We start from the raw sequence: 12,506 nt of genomic DNA, 5'->3' as shown, positions 1-12,506 counted from the left end.
GGAATGTCAGGGGGCCGCCTGCCTTCAGAGTACAATGGAATTTCATTTGTCGGGCTCTGGCCAGCTGGAGAACTGTCTGCAGATGTGATTCTCCCTGCCCTACAACTGGTACCAGTCAGGTGTCAGCTCAGTAATGCTGAGTGTGGGAACCCTGCTGCTCTCGCTAACTAGGTGACGGATTCCCCCAAAGCAATCCACTTGTTGCACTGGCTTTGCCTCGGCTGTGACTGGAGTAACAAATCTGTGAAGGATGTATTTAGAGAGGTGGGGAGAAATATAACCTCTTGAAACTTTTCATTTTCCGGGCAGGAATAATGCTTTTATTTAAAAAAAATACTTTCTCTGCTTCAGTTGTTGCAACCTAGAGTTGTCTGACAAAATGGTCTTATATGGGCTGTCTTACAGCCATAAAGAGAGAACGGTTGTTACTGCCTGTAATAAACATTTTACAACAGCAGAGAACATAGGAGCTGCCATACTGGGTTAGACCAGGGCCCATCTTGCTCAGTATCCTGTCTCTGACAGTGGCCCATACCAGAGTTTCAGGGGGAGTGTGCAGAACAGAGCATTTATGGAATGATCCGTCCTGTCATAGAATCATAAAAGATTAGGGTTGGAAGAGACCTCAGGAGATCATCTAGTCCAGTCCCCTGCTCAAAGCAGGACCAACACCAACTAAATCATACCAGCCAAGGCTTTGTCAAGCCAGGCCTTAAAAACCTCTAATGAAACAGTCTTTCACACCCAGCTTCTGGTAGTAAGAGGGTTAGGGTCATTCCAAATATAGGGTTGCATCCCTGACCATCTTGGCTAATAGCCATTGATGGGCCTATCCTCTATGAACTTATCCAGTTCTTTTTTGAACCCAGTTATAGTTTTGACCATCTCAACATCCCATGGCAATGAATTCCACAGGTTAGTTGTGCTTTGTTTGGAAAAAGTACTTTCCCTTGTTTGTATTAAACCTGTTGCCTGTTAAGTTCACCAGGTGACCCCTGGTTTTGGTATTGTGGGAAAGAGTAAATAACACTTTCTCCCAACCAGGGGCAGCTCTAGCCATTTCGCTGCCCCAAGCACGGCGGCACGCCGCGGGGGGTGCCCTTTGCCGGTCGCCGGTCCCGCGGCTCCAGTGGACCTCCCACAGACATGCCTGCAGATGCTCCACTGGAGCCGCGGGCCCATCAGACCCTCTGCAGGCATGCCTGCGGGAGGTCCACCGGAGCCGCCTGCCGCCCTCCTGGCGACTGGCAAAGCACCCCCCCGCGACATGCCGCCCCAAGCACGTGCTTGGCGTGCTGGGGTCTGGAGCCGCCCCTGCTCCCAACCATTCATGATTTTATAGACCTCTATAATACCTTCCTTTAGTCATTTCTTTTGTAAACTGAATAATCCTAATCTTTTTAATGTCTCCTCGTATGGAAGCTATTGCATACATTTAATCATCTTTGCCCACCTCGGAAACTTTTCCAGTTCTACCATATCCTTTTTGAGATGGGGTGACCAGAATTGGACACAGTATTCAAGGTTTGGATGCACCATGGATTTTTAAAGTGGCATTAAGATTTTTTTTTTCATCCCTTTCCTAAGAATTCCTAACATTCTTTTTGACCATTGCTGCTCACCGAGTGGAAGTTTTCAGAGAACTATCTACAGTGATGCCTAGATCTCCTTCTTGGATAGAAACAGCTAATTTAGACCCCATCATTGTATATGTGTAGCTGGGATTATTTTTCCCCCGGTGCATTACTTTGCACTTACCGTTGAAGTGTGAAATCCAGGCCAGGGAAAGACCTCTTGCTTTGAATTCAAAATTAATAACCACAAATTCCTCTATCTTTGCTTCATAAAAAGATAGCGAAAACTGCCAGGGGAGAAAGAAACTTAAACAGAAGCTGCTTTCTGGACAAATATTTATCCAATGAGAAAATGGAGAGAATGGACTGCAGAAGATCTTTTTTTTTTTACACAGCCGCACACCTGTGACAGCTGTGTGTGAGCACTTGTTGAGAGGAGGTATTGCATAGTGTCCACTCTACTGGCCACCTGCCTCTCCAGATAGAAAATTAAATTAGGGGTCAAATACCTCCTAGTCCTCTTGCCTAGGGAGCCCCAAACTGCTGGGCTGGAGGAGTGCTTTGCAGCCATTGGGCTCTGCAGGTAAGGAAAGCTTGAAGTATAAGACCAGGGACCTGGCGGCATACTTTTCACATTCCTCAAACCTCCAATTTCACAGGGCAAGCTCGTACCACTTAATCAGCCTGTGGCCATACTCTGAACAGCCCCTGAGGAGTGGCGTGTACAGGGGCAGTCAGGGACCAGACGTTTGAAGAAGCACCAGGCCCTGCACGCAGCAGCAGACAGGATTATTCAGTAAGCAGAAGAGTGGCATCTGGTGGCCAACAGCAGGCAGCCCAGCCAGAACTTGTAACCAAGAACATTCTCAAGCAGCCTTGGAAAAAAGGCCCAAAATTGTGAAATTATTAATATCACAGTTGCTGCTGATGCTGGAAAAGGAAGAGAAGCCTTGAGGCTAACATAGTTAGTTGTATTTTGTCTTTGATAGCTTGCAAAATGATAGCCACTCTGAAGAGACTAGAATGCTTCACAGAGCTTAAATGGGGTAGGGAGGGGGCAGGGGGAGGAGAATGGAGAGACATGCACCACTTGTGGCTCTTCAGATTTTAAACTCTACAAACATGTTAAAGTCCATTTCATGTTTTGAAAGGTGAATAAATCCTTTTTAATATTGAATCGCTATAACAGGTTGTCTTCAACAGAAACTGCTGTTGACCAGAATCAGCAGCAGGTAGGGTGACCAGATGTCCCGATTTTATAGGGACAATCCTGATTTTTGGGGGCTTTTTCTTATATAGGCTCCTATTAGCGCAGCCCCCCCTCCCCCCCGTCCTGATTTTTTACACTTGCTGTCTGGTCACCCTAGCAGCGGGGCTACCAACCATACTGTTCAAATATAAAGTTTCCCCTTTCTGTTGTCATTCTAAACGGTAGAACATGTGTACTGAAGCATTTGCAGTTGTTGTTACTACTAAAACACGTTAGTTTTCAATTTTTATCCTATAAAATGTAAGATGTGTTGAGGTTGGGAGTATATGAGAGAGGCAAGAATTGCAACACATTCTCCTGTGATTGTTTCTGTTTTACTAACTTAATGAGACTGTATTTGTGTTTGTCCTGTTCTTTGTTTGAAAACTCCTCTGTGTGGGGCACAGCTAAGACAGCCAGGTTACTCCTTCATGTGAAAAATAGGACTCCATTCTGTCCAGTTTCTTTGAACACGTTGTACAGTATTATCAAAGGGGAAAAATTTGAGAAGTTACTTTAAATAGAACAGTAAGTACAACCAGTTCTTCATCAAACCATAAACTTAGCTCATCTGGGGCTTACTGAAGAATGATTTTTTTTTTTTAACTTCAGGATAATAAAAAGATTCATTTGAACACTAGCTTAGTCTCTCTCTCTCTCTCTTCCCCCCTCTCCCCCCCCAATTACTGATTCATCACTAAACTAGACCCAGGAACTTACCTAAGCCTTTTACCTCATGTCTGTTTCCTTTTAATCCTTTTGCATGCTATCTGCACCAGATCTCATTTGGCTGAAGATGTTTCTCCTGCCAGTCTCTGTGTTGCTTGATCATGTCACAGTACTCTTGTTTTCATTCTGTAGAGTTTAGGGAGCAAGTGTACCTAAGTGTGTCTAAATCAACACTGTCAGTATGTCAACCACATTATGGTAAAATATAGTAATAGTGTTTGTAGGTGAGTGTATAAGAGGGCTGAAGGGTTAAACATAATGTCTCCTGCAAACTGTTCTAGGACCTCTGCTTATTTTAACATTCAGTAATGGAGATCTATTGGATTGAGGGGCAACCCATTGCTATTAATGAGTCATTGGCCTCATTCCCAAGCTGCCTGAAGTGCTGCTCTCCCTAGTGGAAGTAATTTTGTCTTTGAAGTACTTTCCAGAGCTGTCAACTAATGTTCCACAGTTCCCAGAGGAAATAATAAGCCAAGAGTATGCACACTCTGAAAGTGTAGAGTCTAAAATGAACTGTTCCTATAGGAGACTGGCAGTCTGCTTCTCTGTGGAATTCAGCTTGTTTATATAATCTTATCTGGCTAAGCTTTGGTATTCAGCCTGGCAGGCAGTTCCTATGAAAAGCAGCTGTCCAAGCAATGGGAGTGGTGCTCCTGGTGTTGCTTCAGAAGGTCTATAATTTCTTGTTTCATGTAAATTAAGGAAATGCAATACTTTTTTGGCTAAAACCAGATGTTCTAAGCAGTTATCTTCTCCCTCATAAATAGCTCTTTAACTATGCTCCCCTGTGATAGATTTATTTATTTGTGAATTGATTATATGACTCCAGGGTAATATTCCCAATGGCCACTAGGAAGGTAAATATTTATGTTCTGTAAACAGTCAGTTTGAGGCAGAATACACATTTGTTACAGGAGTAACTAATGGGTGCCACGGGTATTTGCGCACTTGCTGTATTTTGGGATGATGCTTTCCTTGCTAAAAATTTATTTTTAGCTTGAAGTCGTTTGACAAAACTTAGAAGCTGTGCTGGAAAAAGTTTCCAGACTTGGGAGTGAGCTGTCGGACCAGGTTTCAATATTGTGGGACGAGAAGAGGTAGTTCCACCAACATAAACAAAATCCTGGTAATCTCAAATGCCCGAGGATGGGTTCTCTACAGGAACACCTGTGCAAGGCTGTACTTCACTGTTAAAATTAAGATATCTTTTTATTAGTGAGATACATCTCACTATAAAAAAACACCTTTTATTGTTAAGGGAGGAGGCAGCCAAAAATATTTCAAGTGTTTGTCCAACAGACTGCTCAGTAATGGAATTTTTCGTAAAATGCATTAAAAGTAAATGCCTTATGGGAAAGAGGAACAGTAATAGGTGTCTACAGAAAAATTCTGAGGTATTTCTGTATGTACAGCATTATGTTGGGAAGTGAGATGGGATGGAACTGACAAGTTCAGGAGCCCTTCTTTCTGACATTTAAAAATTTTACAGGAAATAAAATTGTCAGCATAGTTAAAACTCATGTCTGAGTCTTCTGTATTTCGGTGATAGCAGTGTGATCCGTCAGATCCTGGACACTTCTCTTATCAATCTGTAAGCACTGCATTTTATGCTTGCCAGAGCTTCAAGCAGTCTCTTTATAACACTTCAGTAAGAAATGGATCCAGTGTTCAGATTCAGCACCCAGAAGTCTAGTTCAGGGGTTCTCAAACTTCATTGCACTGCGATGCCCTTCTGACAGCAAAAATTACCACACGACCCCAAGAGTGGTGACTGAAGCCTCAGCCCACCTGAGCCCTGCTGCTCTGAGCAGGGGGCCCAATGGCTTCATCCCTGGGCAGGGCCTGTAAACTGAGCCCTGCTGCTCAGGGCGGAGGCCAAAGCCTGAGCCCTGGGTGGTGGGGCTCAGGCTTCAGCTTTGGCCCTGGGTCCCAGTCAGTCAAACGCCAGCCCTGGCGACCCCATAAAATGGGGTCCCGACCCACAATTTGAGAACCGCTGGTCTAGTTCTTCCTTCCTGTCACCTGTGAATAGCATCAGTCGCAGTTTTAATTTACTTTAATTCTTACACTGTTGCTGCATGCAGAGGTCACATTTGTTCTTATTTATGTAATCTGACTTTCACTGAAATACAGGACCTCTAGACAGTGTTCCCAGCATTGTGCAGAAGTCTGTAGAAACACTGACATCTTTCACCCACAGAGGGATCAATTTTATTCCACATCAGAATGATTAAGTAGGGTGGAGAATTCTGCCAGCTTGCCTTGTGTGGAATATTACAAGCTTTCAGACAGTAATTGTTCATCCTCATTAAGAACCAGTAATCAAACATGATCCACTCCATTAAGTAAAATGGAATTCCTGTACTTCCTGACATTTTATGATGAAGAAACTCCAAGAACTTATTCACTACTGTATTACTAACCCCTGTTAACTGTGTACCTGTGTAATTAGCGCAGTGTCAGACAATTTGCCTTTTGAACAGTTTATTGCTGACTTTCAGTAATAAACCACAGTTTGACAGACTTGCACACTAGGGCAGACTGGAAAAGAGAGAACTTTTATATGCAAAGTAACTTACTTAGCCAGGAAGTACTCTCCTCACTTCCACCCTCTCCACTGTTTTTCTCGTACATCCTGCACATGTGTGATTGACATCATTCTGCTGTCATGGAAACTGATGTCAAATTTCAATGAAACTACTTCCCTATAGGATAAAGCAAGAATATTCCCTTTTTAGAAAAATTTGCAGTACAGAGATCAGTTGTTGCATGTATAGCTGTTGGCGAGACAGCAGGGCATCCCAGCAAAAGCTGTGTCATCACCCATCATGTATTTTTTGTATTTGAACTCTTCTAGAAAACGTTAATTTGTAGCTTATTTGGATCTCTCGATCTCCAAAGCCAAATGGCTGCCTTAGTTCCTGGGGCTTTGGAGTGACAACATTTGGTAATATCCAGAAATTAAACTTTAGTTTTCTAGAAATGAAAATGGTATGATCTTAAGAACTTGTATTGCATGACTGGCCAGGGCTAAAAACTACTGTGACACTACCAGAAAAAATGGAAATCCCAGTGTGTCCATGAGACATTGGATTGGTTTCTAGTGCAAGCTGGTCATGAAATACTAAACCCTAAAACAGTCAGTGGACCTGCACTGAATGTAGCTTGTGTGATTTGTAATGTAACGCCTAATTTATCCATGTTTGGAGGAAAAGAAAAACCGTTTCTGTGGTAGGTTCTTTTTTAATTAAAAAAGGTAGCTGTATAAAGCTGCTCAGAGGTTAGGAATGTGGGCAGTCATCTCCAAAGATGGATTAGTAGGCTGAGTGTACGTGAGAAGGTCAAAAGAGCAAAACAAATTCAGGTCTCTGTCTTCTCTCCCCCACCCCCCCCTTTATAGTTGTGGAACCAAAGGAACTTGTTGCATGGATATCATGACTATACATGTTGGGATATCTGTGTCTTTGTATACTCTTCTTTAGTTGTGGCATTCATATTACCTCAGAACAATCTTGCAAATTGTCATATAAATCAATCCATGCACTGTATACTCCAGTGGTTCTGAGCCTGTGGCCCACGGGCCACTTGTGGCACAATCGGCACAGAACTGCAGCCAATGTGACATCCTCAGGGCCATACAGGTAATATGCGCCCCACAATGGTAAATAGGTTGGGAACCACTGGTCTACTCACTGACGTGTAAAGAAAATTAAGATATCAGACTCTCTTAGCTAATTGGATGAGTAGAATTTTGCAAGTCTGCTTTGTAGTATTAAAACGGAGTGACTTTGAAAAGCATTGCTTTTCGCCATTTATGTTGTGTCGATATTTTGAGTGAGTGGATAGTTAGGTACTCTGACTAGTTTGTTTATTGCAATATGGGTAAAGTGAAACAGAATCTCTTTCTGGTTCTCATGAACTAGCATAACGGTTGGACGCTTCTAACACTGCAGAAGGAAAGTTCTAAATTAAACTGGTTTTTATGTATTTTAAATATCAATTAAAACATTACTACTTAATCTTGGGTTTGACCAAAATCTGCACAGTTTAGTCATTTAAGTTTCATTGTTTTTCATTGAAGTAAAATAGTGCTGCTACCACAATGCTTTAGTTATGGTTGAGGAAGAACTTTTGATTTTAAATCTCTTCCACCCACCCACCCACCTCTCCGTCAGGCACTTGTAACAATGTTACCAGCAAGGTGGAGTTGGGGGAGGCAAGTGTTGACTTTTGAGGTGGGGCTTGGTAGTGAGAGTCCATGCTTGTCATTACGTCTACGTCAAATTTCTTCAGTTTGCAGGGCTCACAATAAACTGCTTGTAAACTTTCTGGAATCTGAAGCCAATCTGGGTTCTTTCTGGCTCATGAATGCCCACTGGTGATGGAGATTCTGTAGATGGAAATTTAGTTGACAATTCTGTCAATGAGGGAAGCAGAAAAGAGTCTAATTTCTGCTTAACAAATTTTTTTTTACTGTTGGTCAGTAAAATAAGTGCAGCTCTGAATGTGCCTGGGGCTGATTTGTTGAATAAGAAAGTTATATTGTTACATTATCACTATCCTGGCTCTGGCCACTTCCTGGCAATGTTTCAGACTTTTTAATATTTGGATAATTTAAACATTTCAGTGTTAACTTTGCCAGTGTGCACTGAGTGGGGGGTTTGGGGGGGGGGTGTGATGCTTATCCTATGGGTTGCCTCTGGAGTAGTTACGATGCCACAGCATGGTGCTTACTAAGGTAATGTAGCAGAGCAGCTGGTGTGGCTTTGCGGGACCTGTAATGAAAGAGAACAGGGAGAAGCTTTAAATGTTGCAAACCTGCCCAAGAGGTGCCCCTTGCACTCTAGGTATTCTTGAGAGGGAGAGTCCTACAGCTACTTTGTGCTAACATAGTGCAAATGGGGTGCAGGGCAACAGAGAATTTGGACATTAATGGGGTGTTTTATGCAGCTAGAAGAAAATACCATAAATGCTGCTTCTCTGACCAAGAACTTCAGTTTCTTTTAATGGCTGGATAACTTAGTATAACTTACTTTAAAATCATCCTGATAGTCTTCATCTTCTAATTATTCCTCATAAATCTCCATAATCCTCTTGAAAAACTGATCAGAAAGGATCAGGCATGAAGCATTTCTGTAAAATTTGGTTCTAAACTTTGTTTTTTTCCAACACTTTTGAGTTTTGACAAAGTCCAGCAGAGAGAGAGAGAGACCACTCCTCATCAAATACACATTGATACACTCAAACAGTTGGTGCTGTGGCAGGGAAAGAATGAAAGCTTAGTGGTACTTATCAAAAATATTAGTCTCTCACTGTTTACCACTTGTTATCTTTAGAGGCTTGTCTTCCAACAGTAGAATTAATCAACACTTTATTAATACTTATGTCTGAGAAGTGCTAGCCCTTTTGAACTTCTGAGGAAAGATCTCTCCAATCAATGCATGTTAAAATAGGATACCGTATTTGTATTGGGAACTAGGGTAAGGATTTTAGATACATCTGTTATTCTGTGGCTCTTAGAGCATTTTTCAGAGTCACCGCATGAACTCTTTACATAGAATAGTTAACTCCATAACCAAACATGTTTATGCATCTCTTTGCTGATTGGAATCAGTCACTCACATTCTTGGAATAAAACTGCAAAGGAAATTTAACCACTTTTAAAACATACACACAACATACTCTTCACACAGAGTAACACTCATTCCAGGTACCAACACAAACTTACAAATCTGTAGCCTAGACATAAAATACTCCCAAGATTCAGATTTCAGAGTTAGGCATGTGTGGATAATTTGCATATGGACATCTGGTATTTGCACACCTGAGATGTATGCATAAAATACAAGTCCTTACCATTGAAAATCTGTCCGTAAGAGTAGAACCGTGTGTCAGACTTGCAGTAGCAAGTATTCTCATGCTATAAAAACAGATAGTGAGACTGAACATCTAAAATGAATCTTTCAAAATATGATTGCCATTGGAAGTATTAATTATAATTCAGTGAATTGTCTGAGTGAAGTGGTAACAAACATGAAATTAAATGAGATTTTTGGCTAAGCAGTGGACTTCATTGGTATTCATATATTGGGAGAGAGACTTCACTGAACCAGATCTGCTTATTAGGTGTACCTTCCAGATTGACCAATAATCCATAACATTGATATATAACAGTATCTTCTCTTTTCCAGATGAAGTGGACTATAGTAACTTTGGGGCCAACACACTAACCAGGAAAAAGAAGGCTCTGGTGACCCTGCGCAACGACAACCTTCGCAGGCGTCCTCACATTAATATCAGCATGCCTCAGGATTTTAGACCAGTGTCTTCCATCATTGATGTGGACATTCTTCCTGAAACACACAGAAGAGTGAGGCTCTATCGACACGGGTATGAGAAACCATTAGGCTTTTACATCCGCGATGGGACCAGTATGAGAGTAACTCCTCATGGACTGGAAAGAGTACCTGGTATTTTCATCTCTCGTATGGTTCCTGGCGGCTTAGCAGAGAGCACAGGATTGCTGGCTGTTAATGATGAGGTCCTGGAAGTTAATGGCATTGAAGTGGCTGGGAAAACCCTTGACCAAGTAACGGACATGATGATCGCCAACAGCCACAATCTTATTATCACTGTCAAGCCAGCAAACCAAAGGAACAATTATAGCCGAAGCAGTAGGATGTCTGGCAGCTCAGGCCAGTCTACAGATAGCACAGCTAGTCACCACAGCTTGCCTTCCTCACACGTGCTGCAAAACTTCCATCCTGATGAGATGGAAAGTGATGAGGAAGCTGACATTGTCATTGAGGGTGGTCTGGACCCACAGCACATTCCCAAACTGCACAGCTTCCCCTCGAGTAGCCTCTCCCGAATCAATGGCAGCAGTCTTAGCCACAGACTTCAGAGAGACCTGGCTCTCAACAGTAACTCTGGCCGAGAAAGCAACGGCAACATCCACAAAATACTAAGCTCCTTAAAAACTGATCCCCGACATAGTTTGGTTATCCCCAGAGGAGGAATTGAAGAGGATGGAACCGTGATTACACTTTAGTGGCATTTCCTGTACTGAGTGTTTTTCAGTCTTAAGTGCCAATTGGAACAAATTGGACTCTTGCAACCCCTGACGCACAAAACGAGAGAACCTACATTCATATAGACCCCATGGGTGTGAAAAATGTTACTTTCTAGGAAACATGGTTTTGGGGATTAGATGTAAAACTGTTACTTCGAATTCTGAAAAATAGTATAAATATATAGTTTGTCCCAGTTTTAAAATGAGAGAGCAAATGGAAGCACCAAATCTAAAATTATTTTCAGTTGACACAAACTTCAGAAAAAATCCCATGAGCTAGGAAATGGCAGCGCTGCTCTTTTGGGTTTGCATGGATTTTTGAGAATAGTAACAGATGTGTCAGTTTGAGGTGGGGTCTTTTTTTTAAATTGGTCAGAGAAAAACGGTTTTCTCTTAAAATGTTAAAAGTTCATGACAATTGATCAATCCTCCTATTTTTACATACCGGTCTTCCATTAACTTGTTTACACAGATTATTTGCCATGTTATGTCTAATCTGGACAAGCTCTATATAAAGTAGCAGTTTCCCACTCTGGTGGTAGCAGTGTTGGGGAAACGCTGCATTTACACTTTCCAAACAAAACTTTGACCAAATGAGATGAGATGTGTGTGTATATGTGTAATATTTTTTTAAAAGTCTAAGTAAAAGGCATAGAGGAGGATGTTGATACCATCATTCCTTTTAGATCAGCACCACTTGCTGGTCAGTGGCAGTACTGTCTGAGTTATAACATTTTTGTATATTAGGTTACTGTATGTGAAAAGGAAAATAGATTTACCTAGAGGAGTTTAAACTGACTCCAGCACCATCACATGAAAAGCGCATTATTTTTTAAAAATATTTATTAGTCAAGAACATTACCAATTTTAATGACTGTTTTCATCGTCTCCATCTCTTGGTAACATGAGTAGTATGAATTTAGAGAACACAAGCCAGAAGGGCAACAAAAAATATGAATGACTTAAATATATATTACGACCATGTCTCAGACTACATCACTGATGGAAAGAGCTTTTTGCTGTGTTTTAGGGGCAACTTGAATCCACAAAGACTTTAGCTACAAAAGGCTGGCTGTCTACAGTACACTATTTGAAGGATACTGGCTGACTTCCTAGCCTATCTCTGAACAGTTTGCTCAATATTTCAGACATGATGCATCAGAGAGGGATCTGCCATGTTGTTTAGGGATTTAAGAGCTACTAACTTGGGAGTCAATACCTGGACCCATTACCCAAAGGAAGCAATTTTGCTCCCAATTCTGTTTCTCATCTCCAGAAAATGCCACAAATTGTTAAAATGGTCTAATCTAAAATATTTCGTAATATCAAAACAGTTTAAGGAACAAATATAATTGTCTTACAATGTATTTTTGTACTTTTAGCTGTATCATTTTCTTTTGTCTTTTTTAACCTTGTAGTATTGTGATTAAAGCTTTTCTGATTTTTTTTTAATGTGGTGGAATGGGCATTTCTTTAATTTTGCACTGGGTTTGAAAACTCAGACCACTTAAGTTTCTACAAGGTGCAGTTCTAGACTTGGAAGGTGTATGTGGATTCCTTCTCACTCTAATTTTTAAAAATACAAATGAGCAACTGTTACTTTATTAACACAATGTTACACTGTTCACTGCCAGATATGCTTGAGGACATGGAATTAAATCTGTAATTTTTTGGATAGTTTAAAGCTTCTTTAATGTTTTGTTTTGGGTTGTTTGTTTTTTAACATTCTCTCATGTTTGCTGTGTCAGTTTTAGAGATGTGTACCTATTTTGGTCAGGCCAGCAAGAATGACACATTGATCCTGTGACAACAATCTCTTTCTATGACTTCATTTGTATGCTGGCAGAGAGAGTCATTTTTTAGCTGACGGATATTGGTG

The 12,506-nt window shown here is 41.3% G+C and overlaps 1 protein-coding gene and 1 long non-coding RNA gene across 3 annotated transcripts in view; one reads left to right on the top strand and one right to left on the bottom strand.

Annotated features, from left to right (window-relative positions):
• PARD6G (par-6 family cell polarity regulator gamma) overlaps window positions 1–12,079 on the top strand; it is a 99,163-nt gene extending 87,084 nt beyond the window's left edge. The window contains exon 3 of the mRNA XM_045007972.1: window positions 9,747–12,079. Within this exon, the coding sequence (XP_044863907.1) occupies window positions 9,747–10,606 (860 nt within the window). The 3' untranslated portion in view covers window positions 10,607–12,079. The remainder of the gene's footprint in view (window positions 1–9,746) is intronic.
• On the bottom strand, window positions 3,556–8,776 carry LOC123365257. 2 transcript variants are annotated; one of them, XR_006577498.1, is made up of 4 exons: window positions 8,589–8,776; window positions 7,720–7,945; window positions 6,135–6,260; window positions 3,556–3,678 (listed from the first exon to the last, which is right to left on the bottom strand). It is a non-coding gene; the product is annotated as an uncharacterized LOC123365257 (long non-coding RNA). The 2 variants fall into 2 exon arrangements; XR_006577499.1 differs by having other exon boundaries at window positions 7,750–7,945.
• Window positions 12,080–12,506: the final 427 nt, after the last annotated feature.

This window comes from Mauremys mutica, chromosome 2 (assembly GCF_020497125.1).
Source record: "Mauremys mutica isolate MM-2020 ecotype Southern chromosome 2, ASM2049712v1, whole genome shotgun sequence".
Classification (NCBI taxonomy): Eukaryota; Metazoa; Chordata; order Testudines; family Geoemydidae; genus Mauremys; species Mauremys mutica.
The sequence above is the reverse complement of the archived record's forward strand: the minus strand, read 5'-3'. Positions and strand labels throughout refer to the sequence as shown.